This window comes from Physcomitrium patens, chromosome 19 (genome assembly GCF_059467195.1).
Source record: "Physcomitrium patens ecotype Gransden chromosome 19, ASM5946719v1, whole genome shotgun sequence".
NCBI lineage: Eukaryota > Viridiplantae > Streptophyta > Bryopsida > Funariales > Funariaceae > Physcomitrium > Physcomitrium patens.
Genome location: NC_143428.1, coordinates 13612306 through 13633142, shown reverse-complemented (window position 1 = coordinate 13633142; position 20837 = coordinate 13612306). Strand labels below are relative to the sequence as shown.

General features: G+C 30.9%; 2 protein-coding genes and 1 long non-coding RNA gene across 6 annotated transcripts; 1 reads left to right on the top strand and 2 right to left on the bottom strand.

Moving 5' to 3' along the window:
- Window positions 1-1683: 1683 nt before the first annotated feature.
- On the bottom strand, window positions 1684-7290 carry LOC112272625 (putative aspartyl aminopeptidase). Of its 3 annotated transcripts, none has more exons than XM_024500572.3 (11): window positions 6475-7290; window positions 5801-6211; window positions 5268-5355; window positions 4879-5014; window positions 4328-4600; window positions 3809-3995; window positions 3320-3559; window positions 3075-3210; window positions 2727-2911; window positions 2347-2459; window positions 1684-2040 (listed from the first exon to the last, which is right to left on the bottom strand). In XM_024500572.3, exons 1-11 carry the CDS (start codon window positions 6838-6840, stop codon window positions 1932-1934), a joined length of 2244 nt encoding a protein of 747 aa, XP_024356340.1. In that variant the 5' UTR covers window positions 6841-7290; the 3' UTR covers window positions 1684-1931. The 3 variants fall into 3 exon arrangements, with proteins under 3 accessions (XP_024356340.1, XP_090100751.1, XP_090100750.1); XM_090244625.1 differs by having other exon boundaries at window positions 6489-7099; XM_090244624.1 differs by having other exon boundaries at window positions 5801-6223; window positions 6475-6915.
- LOC141044508 (uncharacterized) lies at window positions 7111-7809 on the bottom strand. Of its 2 annotated transcripts, none has more exons than XM_090244626.1 (2): window positions 7486-7785; window positions 7111-7253 (listed from the first exon to the last, which is right to left on the bottom strand). In XM_090244626.1, the coding sequence occupies exons 1-2, from the start codon at window positions 7768-7770 to the stop codon at window positions 7152-7154; spliced, it is 387 nt and encodes a 128-aa protein (XP_090100752.1). In that variant the 5' UTR covers window positions 7771-7785; the 3' UTR covers window positions 7111-7151. The 2 variants fall into 2 exon arrangements, with proteins under 2 accessions (XP_090100752.1, XP_090100753.1); XM_090244627.1 differs by having other exon boundaries at window positions 7113-7253; window positions 7464-7809.
- A 5844-nt stretch (window positions 7810-13653) lies between these two features.
- LOC149987403 (uncharacterized) lies at window positions 13654-14883 on the top strand. Its single transcript, XR_016498566.1, has 2 exons — window positions 13654-13952; window positions 14175-14883. It is a non-coding gene; the product is annotated as an uncharacterized LOC149987403 (long non-coding RNA).
- Window positions 14884-20837: the final 5954 nt, after the last annotated feature.

The window sequence follows — 20837 nt, the reverse complement described above, 5'->3', positions numbered from 1 at the left end:
CTCTGTTCAAGTTGTTAATGTTTGAACCTCTTTGCACAATCACTGAATTGAAAGTTGTTACCTGCTTTCAGGAATGTGGGATTTTCAAGGTTGGATGGTGCTGGAATTACAATCTCTACACTGTTCCCTAAATTAACAAATGTTCCTTGCTTTGACTCAAATCCACTGTAGGACCTTCACTTGACTGTTGAGTATCTCCTTGCATTACAGAAAAATGTGCAACAATTATCATGCAGTTTTCTTGCAAATACATGGAAGCCTAATCACCATTTTGTTGTTGTCCTGTGCTCCTACACAATGAAGCCATGAGAAAGCTACCAGTAAGTGTTAGAATGCAATTTATTACACCCCAAAAATATGTTCTTTTAAGACAAAGATGCATAGAAACTCTTGAAATGCCAGATGTTGGTGTCTGTATTGGTTCAACTGTATTTTCAATTTTGAGCGAGACAAAATAAATTTTAGTTCTTTCAAAGAACCGACTATAAATAATAATAAAATCATAATCCTTGCTGGCATTGCTGGTTTTAATCGTGTAGATCAAGTGGAGCTGTTGAAGCAATTTTGGATCCATTATTTGTGTATTTACAATATCAATTTTTGTTTCTAATGTATCTTTGCCAAAATGTTCCATTTAGCATCAATTTAGAAAACAAGAAGAAGAATAATATATTTTAAAAAAAAAAAAAAAAAGAAAAAAAAAAGACTATGTTTCATGCAAACTTTTTTTTTTTTTCAATACAAGCTTGCAATTTACCACATGCCACTATAGTGTTTGCTAATGCCACCATAAGCTATCCTAAACTTAGGTCGTCTTTTTCTCCTTTGAGTTATTAGCTTTTATAAGGATTCTTTGTGAAAATAAATGGAATAATAAGGAATCAACTTTGTAATAAAATTCAATGTATTTTGTACTAGTACGCAAAACTTTCATTAACAATTTTATCAATACATTTGAGTTTGTAGCTGAGAAAATTTGTTAAAAAGCCCTACATCCATTTGCCTCTTTCCACTAACACAACAAAGACAAAGCTAGAGGGTTCCAAGATGAGAAATTTCATTAAAATATGTTGTAGTGTCAAGAGCATCACCACAGGGGAGATCTCCCAAGTTAACCTAATCCAAAGCTAGTAAGTTATGGCTACAAAGAATGGTTATAGGCTTGAACTGTAAAAGAAAGAAGATCAAATTTTACAATTTTTGGTGCCAATAGCAAAAACTGTGGTGACAATTTTAACACCTTTATTTTTTAAAATTTCAACACCTTCTACTTAAATTTTATAATTACACTCAATCATTTTGTGATATTGAAAATTTTAATAGTACTTTTGAAGATCCATAGTTGTTGTACTTTGACTAAGTAATAAATTCTACCATGTAATATTTTGAAAGATACACTTTTTAAATTAATACAAAAATACGCCCTAAAAATTGACTGTTTTTTAAAGAGATTTAAGCTATAGGGTTTAAATATTGTATAATAGAACCATACAGTGCAATGTAAAGAATAATAGTATAAAAAAATGAAAATCTGTTATTGATTTTCTCAGGCAAAGTTGAACAGTATAACATGAATGATTCCCAAAGAATTCCCAACACATCATACATAGTGCAACCGATTTCAGTGGACAAGCCTCATACCCAACAATCTCAAGAGAAAGTATGGCGTTTCATGCATGGTGATTCCTTCGAACAGAGCAGCAAAAATTCACTCTGGACTGCATCATTAGATTCAATGCAAAGACTTACCACTGCCATGCTCAATGAACGTGCGTTACAGTGTATATTAATGACTATCAACAATCGCTTGTGATCAATCTGGAATTAGCTGGTGTCACGGACTAACAACCATGGGCAACTTGCTACGAGGAAGCCCGAAACCGATGTTATGCAGCTCTGTAATATTACAGTATTGTGTTGTTAACGAAGCACTAAACATCAACCCTCGGCTGCTCATCCATGGATGTGAAATGCTGGAAAAATGCCCTGAAATGTCGGAAAGTTGTGTCAATGTCCTCAGTGCTGCACATTTCTCGAACACTGCACAAAGAGAACACATGTAGAATCAGTAGGGGAATTCCTTAAGATTCCCAACAAAATTTATAGAACTGATTCATATTTTGTAAAAGGGGGCTATCTAGAGAAAATAGGCATCTGAAATCGATTAAGTCAAATGCTTTTGAACTGCTATGAGTCATGACCAAGAGACTTTCTACTTCGATTCAAGTTCTAAGACCACCAAAAGAGTGGTGAAATAACCAATAAAATTTGTCTGCAACCAGTTGTATCGTTGCATGAACCATTCAATGGATCCAGAATTGCACCTAAGATATCAAGTGGACTTACCTATGCATAGAAAGTAGGGGCACCCCACAATCAATCAACCGAAGTCCGTAACCAGCAGCTAGTATTGAACTAACCGTTGAACAACAGCCTATCTCCCTTGAAACAGGGAAATTCTACAGGAAACAAAACATGAATTGAAGGATGAATTAATAAAAAGCACACAGAAGACTGCAACTCAGACATTAGAATGAATTGAAAAGAAAAAGCTATATAAGTGGACATCCTCTTAATCAGAAGAATGCATTCTACAAAAATCAATTACGAGCGTGACTTGTCAGATATCTTGAGAAAGAATGCCAACACAAACACAATGGTTCACTCACGATGGAAGGACAATATAGGACCAAACAAACGCATTTATACAGAGAAGAGTGAAAAACCTGAATAGGGATACTACTTCGTTTAGCTACTTCTCGAAATAGGAACAATGTCATAATGTCGTTAGAATTGCCAGCATCCTGCTTCAGTACAAGTCCATCACGGAGCTTGGGCTGATGAAATGACTCTTCTTGGCCAGGAGGACACACTTGTGATGGGTGCATCCCATCTACCATGTCAGCAGTCACTGCACAAATCAAACCAAATGGTGGAGGTTAGCGATCAAGTAGATCGCAGGGAGGAACCACACTGCTCAAATCGTTACTATTATTAATGAGCGACAGCTAGAAAAATTTGAAAAATACAAGGCCAAACCCAACAACAAAATTGAGTATGCACGTTGCGCTTACCGATCAAAGACCTCCGCATGGCTCGCTCAACAACTCCTTCGCTGTCTGAACCCCGAGCAAGCCACCGAGTAATGCGTGTCATAGCCTGTAATAATGTTGATGGTCCTGCTGCTTGTACTGAATCCGTTCCTCCCAACTGTATCATATGGATAGAGTACATAATGATGCAATGGCAGGCTTAGGAAACACCACAAGTGCAACGTTCAACTAAAAGACGTATGAAAAGATGGGTGTAACACTAGTACCTCCCCACTATCAAATAGAGCAATCATGCGAACACAGCTTTCATCCACTAGAGACGAAGAGTCTGCGCATGTATCTAAAAGTGCCCACAATGCACAAAACGTCGAGGTTAAGTTGTCCAGCCGTCCAGCAAAAACGAAGTCATCACGAGCACCTCCAACACAGCCAGGCTGTGTATCATATACACTGAGATCAAAATCTGCAACCTCGCTTACATCGCACTTGAGCTCATCTGCTAAAACCTGCACTATCCATCCATCCACCCCTCTCATCCCATGAGATAATCTGACCAATCATTCAATGGAGCAAAAGTTTCCGTTCTCCAGTAAGATAGGCAAGATGGAACGTGACTATGTATGTATATATATATATATATATATATATATATATATATATGAGTTTTAGTCCATATAAGATCCAAGCAGCAATATGACGTTTATTATTAAAAATAAATTGAGAAACGCAGTAAGTCGTAGTGGGCGTGACCACACCTGAATCAAAAGTGGGTGATGGGCGGTGGTCGGTTGAGGATAAACATGCGATCCGTGATCATTGTGCTCCATAGCCATGGATGACTCAGAGTCGCAAGACATAGCAAGTTCTGACTCTATCTGCATGGCCAGAATCGGAGCTAGATTTACTTCTGCGTCAGCCTTGCTGGCATCTGCCGCTAGTCCCCTGCATCAAAGTTGTAATTGGGCATGTGTAGAGGTAGGGACATTTAAGACATACAAATATTCAAAATAAATAACTAGATAAATGAAAATAGCCGATCATATACATAACGTAAACAACACAGCTGTAAACCAATTTTTTTATCGATAGGAACTTCATAGCCAGTTAAATTGTCCTACATACATTAAAATCTAAAAGAAACAATTTCAAACTAACATTCATTCAAACTCAAAAATAAAACTGAAATCAATAGAAAATTGTTTCGACGAGTGCCATCAGCGGAATGACACGAACCCATTCAGCAGTATTTAGAATGTGTATATGTTCATGCAAACCTGTCAAGAATCTTGGCCACTGTTGGAATTCGAAGTATAGGGCGCCTCACCCGTACAAGCTCGTTAACAAGCTCACCATCTTTCCTTCGAATTAGTACGCGACCAGCTATACTTAGATCTCTGTCAAACCAGGTCTGCCAAACTCCAGCCCCATATGGCTGTACACGTACATGCAGAAAACCCCCTTTTGCTGAATATGAAACCGGTTTCAACTTAGGACATGGGCTGTCAGTATGAGCAGCAACCACATGAAAACCGTTCCCAGGCTTATATCTGCACAAAGAAAACAGTATCAAAACATATCGTTGCGTCAATTATTCATTGACTTCTGATCATTGTTGGCTTGTAGCAAGAGGGGCTGTGGTGATAAGTTGGCCATGTTGCCAAACAAGAAATCAGGATTAACTTTCCAGCTCATGCAAAATACGTGAACAACCATGCATACCAAGTGGCCAAAGAATGATTATAGAGCAAAATCAAACTTGATTCGCATGGAGAAAAATTATCCATAAAGACACCTCTAAAAAGATAGGCTCAAAATGCTTTCTTACTTGTGACCGACCGCGAAAGCATATATGGAACACATATTACGAGTGAAGAAATAGCGTCCCCCTGGCTGCACTGCCCACTCTTCACATTCACTTATTTCTTGGAATCCGGAGCTTAACAAATGATTCCTTGTCTCCGCTGTCAAATAAAACCAAAAACAATTCAGCCGCTGTTCCAGACTAAACATGCAATTAACACAAGGTGCACTATACAGGGGCATGCACTCTTTGACAGGCAACATAACTAAGCATGCAGCAAATTGAAAGCAGAAAACAGCATAAAAGTATGATTATTCTAAGTACATTAAAATCCTTCGAACTTGAAATCCACTCTCAAATACGTAGTCACCTATGAACATACAATAATTTCCAAGGCTCCTTTCTAAGCTCACCTGTAGCATGAAACGGTGTGCAGGAGTTGTTCACATAGTCAAGTAAATGAGGTACAACACTTGATTGCGACTCCCTACACACAAGGCCCTGCACAAGCAAACCAGTTAACATACTACAGAATCAGCAACCCTGATACACTCATGCCGAGGACTGAAAAGCCAACACAATTGTAATGTTTAAGCCCGAATGTGTGAGCTGATGATGTGATCACATCAGAAATGGGCCTTTTTCGGGAGGAAAAGCTGCCCGCCCCACTAAAAAACGTGAAATAGTTTGACGGAGCATTGCTAATCTTTAATCAGTGGATTCAAGACCCCAAACCTTGCATATCTAATAAAAGTATGTTCTCCTTGTAAATTCCTTGTTATTGTAAAGGATGTAAAACGAATTTCCTATGGAAGTCACAGTAAAATTTTATTTTTTTATTGTTAGTAATAATATTAACAATAAAAAAAAAAAATAAAGCACCCCCAGATAAATAAATAGATAAAGATGAAACCGAAACCAAAACCAAAACCAAAACAAAAGATACCTTCTCAGAGAAGAAGGCCCTTGGAGGTGGTGGTTGCTGTTGGTGCTGCTGGTGCAAGGGAGGAGGACCATATCGAAAATCTGAAACCGGAGAAGCATGCATAGGAAGTCCCAATCGCACATGCGTCTCACCCACCCCGAAATTGCTTTCGTCCATACTGTGGGCTTCATTTGTTGGTCCTCCCCTTCCCTCACTCGACACTCCATCATAATCGCCATCTCCCGCTGCTGCGAGAAGGACTGATACAACTCCCGCAACATTCGTGTGACCTGGTGGTCCAAGCAGTGATCGTGTGGGTGGCAGGGGATTCTCCTTCGCCCTCTTAGCTCGTTTCGTGTGCTTCTGAGGGCAATTTATACACTCTGCTTCTCCCGACCTGGCTTGGCAATGCCAGCAGAAGAGGTCGGGGATCTACAATAATCACTGAAGTAGTATGAGCTGTCTATGTCAAAACAATTCCAGGAGATAATCAGGATAATTATGACATTATACGTCCCTTCATTGGATTATTTTCATACGAGATGATCAATTCCATGAATCTAGACAGAGAGATATTACCAATGCCGTTTTTTTTATTATTATTTTTTAATAAATTTCGGCGACTATGACAAATAAAAGTTACATTTTGGAAAAACAGGTTCTCTCGCCATGATGACAACGCAGCAAACACACACCTGAATCCACTTGCCTTGCACTTCGTCGAATTGGAAAAAATTCTTGAGGTCAACGCTCAAATGCCTGTTTATACAAAACCGACAAAACCAACGCCGTCGGCGTTCGCCTTTAGCATTCGAATGTCCGGCGCAATCCGGGGCAGGGCATATGAACAATCCCCCGAATTGGCGCGTCGAATTTTTTACCTTGCGAGATATCCAGTCTCGAGGCCACCCCTCCCCTCGTTCCAGCTGCTTAGCGGCTTCCGCCGGCGTCGTCGTATGATGGTGAGTGCACCAATGACATGCAGCTCTGAGCTCAAGATTAAATTTCTGCCAGAGCTCAATGTCTATCAAGAACGAGGGGGTCCGGGACACCTCGTCCATAATGTCTTCCCTTTCTATGAAATCCTAAAACTCATCGGCCAAAATAATACCCGGACACTCTTCTCGCAGCCTGCAGATTAACCTCCCAAGCCTGTTTTCTGAGCCCCATAGCCCGCGACCACTCCCACCACCTCAACACAGCTAAACCTCAGCATTGCACCACTGCAACACTCCTTGCATTTCCACCACATTTCTCCAGCCTGGGTCAACCTGGGCACTCCACCTCCGTCCCCATTGCTATGACGAGCCGGCAATTACGATTTTCCCCAATTCTGCCCCTTCCCGTCACTTTTCCCGCACGCACCAGAGATTCACAACCCCCGCTCCACGTCCATAACCGGCCTGCTCTCCATTGAACCACCAATACACCATAACCATCCGACAGGCACCCTATGCATGAAGAGAGCTCGGTGCTGCAGAGGCGATGAGAAAAAAGTGAGAGTAGGGAAAGGAGCGGATCTTTGCAGCGAGACTGACACTGCGTGAGCGAGGACACCCCCCGTGCCACCGCGTGGTAGGTAGTAAACCCTCGCATTCGCAAAACTAACATGAAACCTCGAAACTCCAACAAAACACTTATATATTAATAAGTATTATATATACATATGAGTATATATGCATACGCAAAGGCAGCAGCGACGTAACAATACGCTTGATTCTGAAGCCCGCGCTTCCCCCTTCCTTGTCCGTCGCGTCGGACGCCGCTCGGACGAGGAGGAGCACCACCACCACCACCGCGACCCGGTACCACAACGCGAGGGTTTGCCACAGGGTTGTGAATACTGCGAGCTTCCCACTACTTCTCCCCCTTCGTCGCGATCGAACGAACGAAACTTCGACTTTTTTTCGCTCTTTAGTTCGTTCGTTCGCGTTTCGATGTTGCGGCTTCAGGGGAACCCGCGTTCCCGTACGGAGGAGGAGTGGCGACATCCCTGGACGAAGATACCGTTAGTCATCCATGTTCCTCTACATTCATCCTCTTTCCCTTCATTCATCCCGACGGGTTCCAATGTCCTTGGTTTCCTATCGATAGATAATTATATATAATGCTGCCTTGTGAGAGTGCACAAATAAGCATTGAATTTGAATTCAATTAATGCATGTTTTTTATAACTTACATGAGTGTTTGTACATGGATTTCGTGAATGAGATAAAGTCTTGTGACATAGTAGTTACCTGCATGAATTTGTAAAATTAAGTATAAAAATATATCTCGTCAAAAGGTTTAAAGGTTGGTTTCATCAATTTGAAAGAAATTCTAATGCTATGTTTAATGAATTTTTCCTTGGTTTCTTTTTAGTGAAACAATTGTGGAGACACAAATAATTCGTTTTTTTATTACAAAACATACAAAAATTAAAAATTAAAAATTAAAAATAAAACTCTATTGACATTAAATTAAAGTTAAATAATAAGGATTTTTTTAATACTTGTACAAATAAGTTTCAAATTTTGATATCAACCAAATAAATAAATAAAAATAGTCAAATTAAGATTATAAGAAGTTTTAATTAATAATTAATCATTACGAAGGTGGAAAAATAAAATAAAATAAAATAGAGAAGTGAACTACTTCAAATTGTCACATTAGTAACGTGTAACTTTGCAAGTAATCACATCCAAATCTGAGGTGATCTAACATGAAGATAACATATTTAAAAGCTAAAGAGTTTGTACAAACAAAACCATTAATGTGTATTATTTGTGAATCATGCTATGCTATGCTATCCTACTAATAAATTAAATAAGTTTTACTTGTTTAAATTTCAATCTTTAATAATCTGAATAACATTATAACATATCCAACGACTTAAAAAAAACAATAAAATAAATAAAAATAAATAAAAAACAATTAAAAATATAAATTTAATATGTAAAATGTTTAAAGATAGAAAAACATATGCCAATTTTTAAAACACATAAATATAATAATATTTTCTTAAGTTACTATATACTATATTATCAAGAGTATTAAATTATATAAATTTAAAAATAATATTTATGTAGTAAAAAATAATTTTTAATTTGGCTCAATACTTTTGGAAAACAGAAATAATAAATAAATAAATACAAACTTCATCATATTGTGTAATGCTCCATTTCAATTAAGTTTAATCAATACTCTAGCATCAAATCTTCATAATAAAATGATAAGAATGATAATTTAATTTGTAAAACACTAAATGTCCACTTAGTTGTTAAAAATTCATAAAAATATAAGTAGAGTTACATTCATATAGGCTTTAAAATAATAAATTTTAACACTAAATGTTTTATTTTTATTTAAGTTGTTATTGTATAAATTTCCAAGACAAACATGTCTTTATATTCATTGACCATGTCTCAATCTTTGTGTTGGAGGACATTTCGATTTTAATAATATAAGACAATTAACATCAAAGACTCCTTGGTGGCCACAAATTCCTGAAGCTTGTTAGAACACACATATAAGAGCTTAGATTTTATTGCATTTATAAATTTCTTGAAGACATTGTATTAAATTGAGGATTGCAGTATGTATCAAAATGTAAAGATGATTCCTTCAAATTTAGGGCATTTTTATTGGTTTTCACAGATTAAGTTACATTAATGGATGATTATTCTACATAAAGTACGAACTTTAAAGAAGATTTTTCGGTTCTCAAAAAGATTACATATTTTTTAAAAGTTAATATGTTGAAAGCATAGGTGAAGAGTTTTGACTACTTAGATTGTTGTCACTTATAAGAAATATATACATTAAAATAATTTAAAATTTAATTGAAAAAAAACTTTAAAATTAGATGATTAGACAATTTGTTTAAAGTTTTCTATTTTTTTATTTATTTTTTGTCTTGATGTAAAATTCGACACATTATTTTTATATTTTATTTTTAATATTACATTTTAATTTATATATTTAAAGTTTATAATTCTAATTCTAATTATAATTTATTAAAAAAATATAAACTTATAAAATATTCTTAAAAACATATTGGTATATTAAAGTATGAGATTATTTATAAAATTAAATAATATCACATATACTAACCAATGCACTAATAAATATATTTGAATTTTACCAAGAATACCATGATAAGTTAAATTAAGAAAACTATTAGGTGGACGTCTCTCTTTTACTATGTAGACATCTCTTTTATTACATAGACATCTCTTTATTATGTAGACACTCCCATGCCACACATTCCCACATACACATCTTTGCAAAAAATAACTAGTTTGATTTTAAATTATAATAATTATATATATATGTATACCAAAAATTTATAACCAAAATTTAATTAATAAAAATGTTTAGATTGTATTTTATCATTAAAGTTAATTATTAATTTTAAATAAATGACTATATATCTCACTTAAACTTAAAACTAGTTATTTTTTATAAGTGTGCATGGCACAAGGGATGTCTATGCAATGAAAGGAAGATGTCCACTGAGTCATTCCCTAAATTAAATGTATCTATAAAGAATTGAAGATCATATCATACAAAAAATTCTATTAGAATATTACAAGAGAAAATTTTGAACCACTTTGTATAAGAAGAAAATAATATAAAATAAAGTAAAAGACATTAGTAACTTCTTTTTTTGCAAATCAAGGATCTTGAAACTTATATTCTCATTATTATTACATAAAATTAAAATACTTATTTAAATCTTAAATCATAAAAATTGAAGATTTTTTTTTTTTTTTTTTTTTTTTTTTTTTTCCTTTAAGATTATAGTTATTGAATCAATTACATAAAATATTTTAAAAGATGTTTGACCTCAATAATACTATCAAAAGTTCAAAGCAATATTTTTTTCATATCAAAAGGTTCTATTTTTAAAAATAATTAAAGGCCAAAATTTACATTGTGCAGTTTAAATAAACTTATAAGTACATAAGAATTGTAGCAATAGTTGCTCGTTCAATCGACATGATCAAAAAAACGAAGAAATAGAAATAAAAGATAATAATGCATATAAATAAAAAAAATAACTATATTTTTAGAGATACAAAAAATAAGTAATTAAAGCTTCTTATAGAATAATTTACTAGTAGAAAAATAAAGTTACAATTGAACATATGAACCATTTAATAAAATAAAATTTTAAATTTCATTCAAAAATAATATTAGATATTATAAATGATAATAAATTCTTTAAATGATAGTTAAGTTTTTATAAAATTCCACAATCTTTTGAAAGTTTCAAAAAAAAAAAATACTACCTTTTTAAAACTTTCAAAGTGTTTTATTGTTGATAAAAACCTTCTTATTTTTATAGAATATCGTTTAGACTTTTACAATGTTATATATCTAATAAAACTAATTCTGTAAGCTCACATCGAATCTTGGTTTTTTAATAAAAAAATAAAGAGTTGAACAAGAGAAAATTTAATCTTGTCTCTGAGTTCATTATGTTTTTTTAATATAAATTTTATCTGGCAAATTTTAAACTTGAAACATGAAATATCAAATATATTTAGTTTAATTCGTATTTTTAACCTTTATAAAGATTTAAGTTATTAAAACTATTTTTAATAATTTAACAAATTGCAGTTCTCAAAATAGAAATTGTAAAAATACTATGTGATAAATTTATATACAATTATCAAAATAGCTAATGTGTTTACAGTTATTAAATGGTGTGATTTAAAATTTACCTAATAAATTTAAGACAAAATTTTTTCAGGAAAAAACATCCTGATATTATTTATAACCCTTGAAGATATAAAATTTTAATTTAAAAGTAGTCTAAAGTTTTATAAAATTCAATCATGGTAATCATTTTTTAAATGTGAATAAAAATCAATGATATTTTGAATAGGTGCTTTAAAATTTATAATTACTTAGCCATAATTTTATATGTTAGCTATTATGCATGTTATTAAAATAAAAAAAATGTATTTTTTAAACTTGATTTTTTTGAAATATAAAATTCAGATATGATTTTATATATTAGAATTAGATGCCTGGACATTAATGAGATTGATGGAAATTGTTGTTATATTCATCATGCTATTACAAATTTTACATTAGTTATGATGTAAAGACTTGCAAAAATGGCCAAATTACACATTGACTGTTGAAAAAAAAATTGTGTCATTGTTGATGGCTATAATATGTATACGTATATACAGATATATATATATATATATAAGTATGTGTGTGTGCATATGGTTGTATTTTCCCATATAAGCTCTTGAGAAAGCATTGCAACATTGTATACTTTATCAAAAGAAATTTCCAAGAGGAACCAAGTGATTGTAGAAGTTTTTCTTTCAAGTTTCACAAGTTTTGCAAAGAATTTACAAGACTTCTTCAATGCTTGGAACAACATGAGACAAAACTTTACAAAATCCAAATCTGCATCAAATCACATCAATGTTACAAATCTGCAACCTTGTAAGTGTTTCAGGGCATCTTAGATGTAATATCATAGAACCCATTATTTAAACTCATTCATTTCTGTTACATGCAACATTGGTGTGTAAGTTTATAATCAAAACTGTGTACACATGCAAATACACAAGTCACACTCTTCATATTTGCACATGGGCAATTGTTAGCACTTTACTTGTACATGTTTCTTGGGACCCATATAACTTTTTCAATATACACAACAAACACCTCACATGTTCATTCATTTATTTTTTTTTTCTTTTCTTCTCAAAGAGACAGTGCCCCCAACACCTGTCCATTCTAACAACTGCCTGTAAAAATAATAATAAAAATGTTCCAAATGCATAGAATCTTACCAACAATAGGAAATGGATGAATGAAATATGTTTTCATCCATACCATGGATGGGTGAATGTGCCATGAGGACATTGTCAAGGATGTTGTGTGGTAATGATGATGGGGTGGTGGAATAAGAAGCAGCTTTGGTGTGGCAATCCATGCAAGAAGTATGCCCTCATTAGCCCTAATCTTTGATGGGCTTTTGTTGCTCAGGTGGTCACTCTCACACCCATCCCCACACATGTGGTGCCCTCCTCTCCTGATCGAATTGTCACTCCCCCCCTCCCTCTAATTGCTGAATGGGTGCATGTACATGTGGCACTATAAAAGCCCTGTGCCTGCATGTCCAGTCAGCATGTCTACCTAGCAACCTCCTTTGGGTTTAATTTATAGGTGCCATCTTTTCCTCCATGAGGAGCATGAAATGTGGTGAATAGATGGGGTGAAATTTTAGTAGAGATTGTGATTTAGTAGAAGATGATTTGAATGTGGGTAATGCTAAGTTTCATCAAGAAAATATCTGTTTAACCTCTTACTTTTTGATTCATGGATTTCAATGTCATTGGAGATATGTTTAAATGTACCCAAATTCACATCCAATGAGAGTGTTCATTGCTCTTGAAATCACTACATTTATTTATTTATTATTTATATTTTTGATGGAGATTTCATGTGTAGAATTCTCCACATGTGATGCCTGCAATTGTATGTACCTTCTAGAAGCCTACTCTCCAATGTACACGAAATGAATGCCACCATGTAGTGGACGATGATGGATTTGGTTTGGATGCACAGAATCTGGGATCGGATGAAGTGGCCCACATGGATGGATGAAACAAGTATGAGTGGCATGGGAGGTAGGCGTTGAGCGGTAGTAAAAGGACAGGAATGATCCCAAAAGCTTCCGAGAAGAAGGAAAGGTTGGTGCAAGGTAGGTAAGTGGGTAGATGGGTAGGTAGGGTGGTAGGTGTGGCCTTTCACCTACACCCTGCCCGTCCCTGTCTCAGCCCGCCATTTCCTCTCAAACGGTAGCCACGTCCGCCGCCACCTCGGCAGCCAAGTCATTATCCATCTGCTACGTCGGCTAGTTCATGTGGCGGGAACCAATCCGTCGTTCTTCTTATGCTCACAGCTAAAGGCTTCAGTCAACCCAAAAAGTAAAAGTACATGGTTGCTGTTCTTCTGGAGCATGTATGCTGCCGTGACGATCGACTGAATCGAAACTTGCTTCTAATGCTTCAATGCTTCAGCTCGAAATCGAAGTCTCTGCTGCAAATAGCGCAACCAACGGACTTCGGGAGACACGTTCTGGCGAAGAAATCTCATTAAAGCTCTAGCCGATGGACTGGAGCCGTCGATGCCGCCACCCCGGGTCGACAATCTTGAGGTTCGTGTCCGGGTGCAGCGCGCTCTTCGAATCATGCTTAGTGTGCTAGTGTACTCTAACGTACCCGGCGGACACCGTCGCAACCGACGGGGAAGTGACGCACATATCTACAATGTGCAGTAACACAAACCATGTCTCCATACTGTCGTCGACCGAATCGTAAGGCGAAGATCTGCAAAGACGTGAACTCATGAGATCTAATATCCCTGTTCAACCACTCAGATGCGATTGCATGGACACGTCATGGAGTGCAAAAAGCTGCGCAGGCGTTGTCGATGGATGCATGCGCCGCTCGACCGCAGAAGCGGGAGCCACTTCGGCATCGTCGAGATGAAGCGGGGCCGATGTGACCAACGCTGGATGCCAGCGCTCCATGGCGAATCACCCCGACGCGTGCAGGCAAGTCGCGGTTGTCGATGGGCGTGTGTGAAGGTTGCGGTGTTGATTCCTAAACCTTGATGATGAAGCTTCTTCGTGTGATGTCGGTGCTGCGAAACCCTAACTGCATTGCGATTCTGGGGTTGGGGTTTGACCTTCACCGAGTGACTTGAGCTCCGATCCACGTAGTTTTGTATGTGTGGATTAAATTTTGAACGCAATAGTTCATGTTTATGTGGACCATTCTAATAGAACGTAGAGAGTGCATTGGTCTTGATACCTTGAATCATGCCCACCCCTCTCCTCCACTTTTATGTGCTATTCATTATTCCACTAAAAACTATTACTTTATGTTTTGGAGATTGTTAAATTAATCCAAACATTTAGTAAATTCATTCACTCAATATCATTGGTTGAGGATCTAACCATTTTTTTTATTGATCATTTATTAGTCATTGACCAATGTGAATTTAGCAATAGAGAACTTTTTGATGATGGATAGGATGGGTGGGTCCATTTGGTAAATACTTGAGAGTAAATTTAACAATGGCTTTCATGTAATATTTAACATTTAAATAGTAATACTATCATAATTTTTGATGTATTAAAAAAAACAACTTGAACACAATTTAGATTTTTTTTAAAAAAAATATAAAATTTGAATTGTAATAAAATTTATATTTTTTATATGGTATAATTTTAATACACATGTATATATGTTGCTAACGTGAAATATTATTTAGACAAAAAAATAAAAATCAAAATCAAATAATAGTTTATAATCAAATATATAAGATACTAATATAAAATTTCAAAATAGTAAAATCAAGTAAAAGGTATAAATAATAGAAGGCATAAGCTTATAATTATATCTTCTAATCTATCTTTGGCTATATACCATTTAAGACTTGTTATAATACTCTCTTTCCCTTCACCTCTTTTGTACTTGTAATAATATTTGTAAAATCCCAATCCACATTATATATGAACTAATGCACATGGTAATATATGCAATTAAAGAATTATTTATTCATTAATTTTTTGAAAATAAATTATAAAAGTTTAATAATTTTATTTATTAATTATATACTTAATATATCAAAAAAATTATTTAATTTAATTTATTATATATTCACATAAAATTAAAATAATATATTTTTATCCATAAATAAATTGAATGCTTGAAGAAAGTATTAATCTATATTTAGATTATTTGAATAAAAAATATTTATGTTAACAAAAAAATATTTATGTTAACAAAAAAAAATTTTATGTTAACAAAAATATATACATATATATATATATATATATATATATATATATATGTGATAAAAATACATCATAAGACTTTATATTAAATAAATATAAATGTGCAAAGATGATTAAAGGAGTCATTGATACTTCTGCTACTTAAGTAATATAAATAAATATAATTAAGTAAAAATATAATATATAATGAGTTTATTTCAAGAAATATTAAATAAACTTTCTAAATACAAGTTAAATCTACATATATTCTTAGATGCACCATGTGACCACATAAACTTCTCCTAATAGATCCTCACATATAAGAATTCACCATGACAATGTCCTACAACGTCCACAATCAATCCACAACTTTTATGGCCTTTTCAAATCTTCTACATGGTATCAAAAATGCAAAGGTAAAGGACTAAGAAATTAAGCACTTCGAGATAATGAGGAACAAAGTTAGATATTAGTCTAAATGAAAACAACATTTTATTTTTTGTATTATTTCTTTGAAAAATTTTGGTTTATAAAAATCTATAAATAGTCTTAACAAAAACTTTAAGAAAAAACCACAATTATTTTTTTCATAGTAAATAGTCTTAAAAAACTTTAAAAAGAAAAGCCACAATTATTTTCTTCTTAAAAGTATGTAATATTATTTTCTTTTGAAAAGTCAATGTAGATTTCACTCCTTGACAAAAGATTGAATTGATATTGATATTTGAGTTTGGCAATACACCAACACAATTACAATGGTTACTACTTGTTAATATATAAATCATTTTTTAAAATGCATAAATTATTTTTCAAATCATTGTGTAGGTTTATCTTTATATAAAATAATATTACTTAAATACAAAAATACATGCTATCAATGCAAGAAGATTTGATATCCTCTAATATTATTTTTTACAAAAATTCAGCATGAATAAATAGTAAATAATTATTAATATTTTTATTTTTATTTTTATCTTAACATATAGAAAATACTAAATTTAAGATTATGGTACAATTAACTACTTAAGAAAACTATATTGGCATTGATAATGTTTTTATAAAACAATGTGGTGAAAAATTGTACATCTATAATCAAATATTGGATCAAATAACAAAATGTGATTTTTTCATTCTATACACACACACATATATGTATACAACATGTAAAAAAATATATAATTTCATAAATATAAATATAAATACACACATATACACACACATATACATATATATGATGTTATAAAAATAATTAAAATAGTAGTAAATAGTAAAAAAAATTATTAAAAAAGATTCTTAGCAAAGAAAAGATATTTGCTTATATCTTTTTAGAAGATTAGTTAATTATTGTAACATGTTTAAAAATATTTTGGATATTTTTGCTTCATTTTATATTAAGTTAAAATTTCTTAATAATAAATTAGTAATGGCTCAAATTACTACTTAAATTTAAAAATTGAATATTATATAAGTAATGGTAAATAAAAGAAAAGTTTAAATATGAATAAATATTTATTTAAATTGACATCATTATATTATAAGAAGTTAAAGCTAATTTATGAATACAAAGATAAAATTAATAAAAATAGAAAAAATAATATTGGATTAAAAAGCATAGTTTTTTATGTAATTTTTTAAAAAATATACTTCTTTTTATAAAATATTTAATAAAAATTATATAAAATAATATTAATAAGTTATAGGTTATAAATATTTTTTTAAGAATAAAATATCTAAAATTTTCATTTTCTCAAAATTTATTTTAAAATTTTTAACACAAATTAATTGTCAAAAAATATGTATATTATCAATTGTTAATTATAAGAGTGCATTAATCTACAATCAATGAATTTGATAATAACATGATATTTTCAATTGATAGATCTTTGAAATAAAAAAATAAAAGAATAAAAATCTTCACAAAGTCCTTAAAAAAAATTGATTAGAAATTTATGCAAGCATATATAGAGTATTATTTCTTTGTTTTTTTATATTGAGGTTAAAAGACACAAAAATAAATCATATATAAGTTACATAATAAGGCATTAACAGAATTAAGTATTATAATTATTTTTAAGAAAAAACATTGTGTAATCAATTTTTTTAGAAGTTTTAATGTATATATATATATATATATATATATATATATATATATATATATATATGTATATGTGTATATATATACATAATTATTAAAAAATAATTTTAATTATTTGTATTATTGGCATCTTAAAAATATTCTTTTCTTTCCATATCTCTCTTAATAATCTTTCTTCACAAATCACTTCTACTACTCCAACCAATCCTTCTTTACAATTCACTTCTATTGCTTATCTAATAGCTCTTTAATATGAAAAAAAAACTTTTTTTTGCTTGTTTCTATTTTTGTGGGTAATATCATATATTCAAATTCTTTATTCTTTATCTGTACTACTATATCACATTTTTTATTTTTTATTTTTTTTTATTTTTTTTATAGAGAATCCATTCTCTATCCTTTTCACTATTTATAGGATTAGTACATTATTAAGTGCATAGTTGAAATATTGGTGAAGGAGAGCAAAGCTCTAATATGGAAGTAGAATAAAGTAGAGTCAAGTGGATCAATTCAAATTTTAAGCATATATATATATATATATATATATGGTTTGTTTTTTTTAATTAGGCAATTATTAAGTAGACATCCTTCTTTTATTATGTGGACCACCTTCTTATTGTATGGATGCAATTTGTGCCATGTTAATAATACAAAATTACTACAATTTTTTTAACAAGCTAAACATCAATGAGATAGTAAGATTTAATGACAGCAACAAAAAGCAACAATAGTCCACAATACAAAAACATTAGCAATGTAGAAGCTTAGTAAAGTATATAAATAAAGAGAGGTATCTACTTAGCAATTTCTTTTGATTTTATAGTCTTTATTCATAATTAATAAAAAATATATTTAATAATATTTATTGAAAATTAAGTAATTTAAAACTTAAATCTTAATATCCTTAAATAAATAAGAATAAAAAAGTTTTTTAAAATTTATAAAAATAATGATTAACTATTAAAAGCTAAATTAAAAAATCTATAAGCCATCAAAATAATACAAAATCAATTAAAATAACTTGCTTATTTGATTATGGTTTTTTAAAAATTAAACTTTATAAAAATATTTTGTTGATATTGTATTTTAAAATAAATAATTTTTTACAACTATTAATAATACAACTAATATTTTTTTATTAATTATTAATATATTTTTAATAATTAAAGTATGATGGATGTTTATATTACTTAAGTAAATAGAAAATAAATTATGTAGTTATTAAAATTTATCTTATGAGTTTTCTATTCTTAAGAATTTACATTGGAAGTAATCTTTAATTTGGCACTTAAGCTACAGGCTTTGAAATTTGTAGAAAGCTTCTATAAAACGTTCTAAGTAGCTAATACATGGAGAAGTAAGAATTGAGCCATTATCATTATGTCAAAACCTTTTTTGCATTCTAATCTTAATAATAAATTCTTTGAATTATTTACAATTTACAATAGCCATTTATTTATTTATTTTTATATATGTGTCTTTGATTTTCCTAATTTCGTCCTTTCAATAATATAAGAATTTATTATCTTTTAAAAATTCCTTCTTTCTTCATGTCCTTCACATTAAGTATAAAAGCTTCAAAAATTAGAACCACAAGTCTTTAGCTTTAAAAATAACATGATTAAAAGTAATAATAAAAATAGATTTGATATTACGAATTAAATATTTTTTATTAAAATTAATAATTTATACTAAAATTAGATACTTATTTTAATTAAACTTATGATTTATTATATTTTAAAATCTTAATATTTATATTTGGTTTTATTAAAAAATAAATTTTATTAATTGATTAAGTTGTATTTAAAAATTTAAAAATTAAATTAAATTATTCATATAAATATAAATAATTATTTATCATAATTTAATAAATTTTTATATATAATTAGAAAATATATAAATATTTATTAAATTATTGATAAATAATTATATAACTAATTTTATTAAAATAAAATTTATATTAATTAGAATATATAATTAGAAAAAAATTTATATATTCTAATTAATATAAATTTTGTTTTAATAAAATTAAAAATATTTTTAATTAAAAAATATTTAAATAGCTCTAAGTTTAATAGGTCACTAAATACCAAATCTAATTAGTTAAAATAATTAAGTAGATTTTTTTTTGAAATATAATATATTTATATTTATATTTTAATATAAGAGATATTTTAAAGAATTGCATGAAGTAATAAAAAATTACAAGAATAATCATAGAAGCAAAATACATAATTGCAAGTGCTTGTGCAATTGAATGTCATGGATATACATATATACTCAAATATTTATTTATATAATTAAATAAAAGTAATTATAAATAATTTTATTTTATAATATTTTTAAGAAAAGCTTCATAGATGCTACTTTGACTTTATATGTATTTGTAGTTGATTGATAGATTAGAAACTTAATCATGTATTGGTAGCTTGTAAAACAAGCTAATTATGTGGCATACATATAGAAAACTTGCCTTACAAGTTAAGATATGTGTCTTGCAAAGTCAATATATTTTGGAGGTCCTATAGAACACCACCATATAGTTCTTAGTTGAAGATATATATATATATATATATATATATATATATATATAGGCAAAAGTAAAGCCTTCTGTATTCTTGTCAATGCTTTTTTAGTCTTTAGTCTTATTTCAAGACTTTCTAATCTTCTTGTCTTTGGCAATAGCTATTCTAATTTAATATTATATCATCTTCAAGTATTTTTTTTAGTCTTTTTGAGTAATACAAGAGTGTATGGAGGTTTTTTTCTTTAAGATTCATGTCTTTGATAATTTAACAAGAGTACTAACTCATTGTTTTTGTCTTATCTTGGAAGTAAGTAGATTATCCCATTTCTATTGTTATATTTTGAAGGTTTCAAATTTTCCACCTTTAAATAAACTATTTAGCTTTCTAACACTCATATCTCTCTTGAAAAAAGTCGATTATCTTTCTTTGTGGAAATTTTTATTTGATATTAGAAGTTGAGAATTATCTTCCTATAAATTTGACTTATGGATTTGTTAAGTTGTTTGAAAGAAAAGAAAACATCATGGATGCTATAGTTTGCAGAAGTGAAAATAGATTTGTAACTATTATTGATCATTAAGAACTTTTTAATACTCTCAGGGTAAAAATTTTACACATTATGAGTGCCAATTATGA

What these genes read in the sequence shown, in the direction of transcription:
- LOC141044508 (XM_090244626.1), bottom strand. Translation starts at nt 7,770, where the DNA reads ATGTCGCCACTCCTCCTCCGTACGGGAACGCGGGTTCCCCTGAAGCCG. An exon ending in GCTTCAGAATCAAGCGTATT is followed by an intron (nt 7,254 to 7,485) that starts GTTACGTCGCTG and finishes TCGCCTCTGCAG; the next exon opens with CACCGAGCTCTCTTCATGCA.
- LOC112272625 (XM_024500572.3), bottom strand. Translation starts at nt 6,840, where the DNA reads ATGGACGAGGTGTCCCGGACCCCCTCGTTCTTGATAGACATTGAGCTC. An exon ending in TGCAAGGCAAGTGGATTCAG is followed by an intron (nt 6,212 to 6,474) that starts GTGTGTGTTTGC and finishes TGATTATTGTAG; the next exon opens with ATCCCCGACCTCTTCTGCTG. An exon ending in CACACCGTTTCATGCTACAG is followed by an intron (nt 5,015 to 5,267) that starts GTGAGCTTAGAA and finishes TTTATTTGACAG; the next exon opens with CGGAGACAAGGAATCATTTG.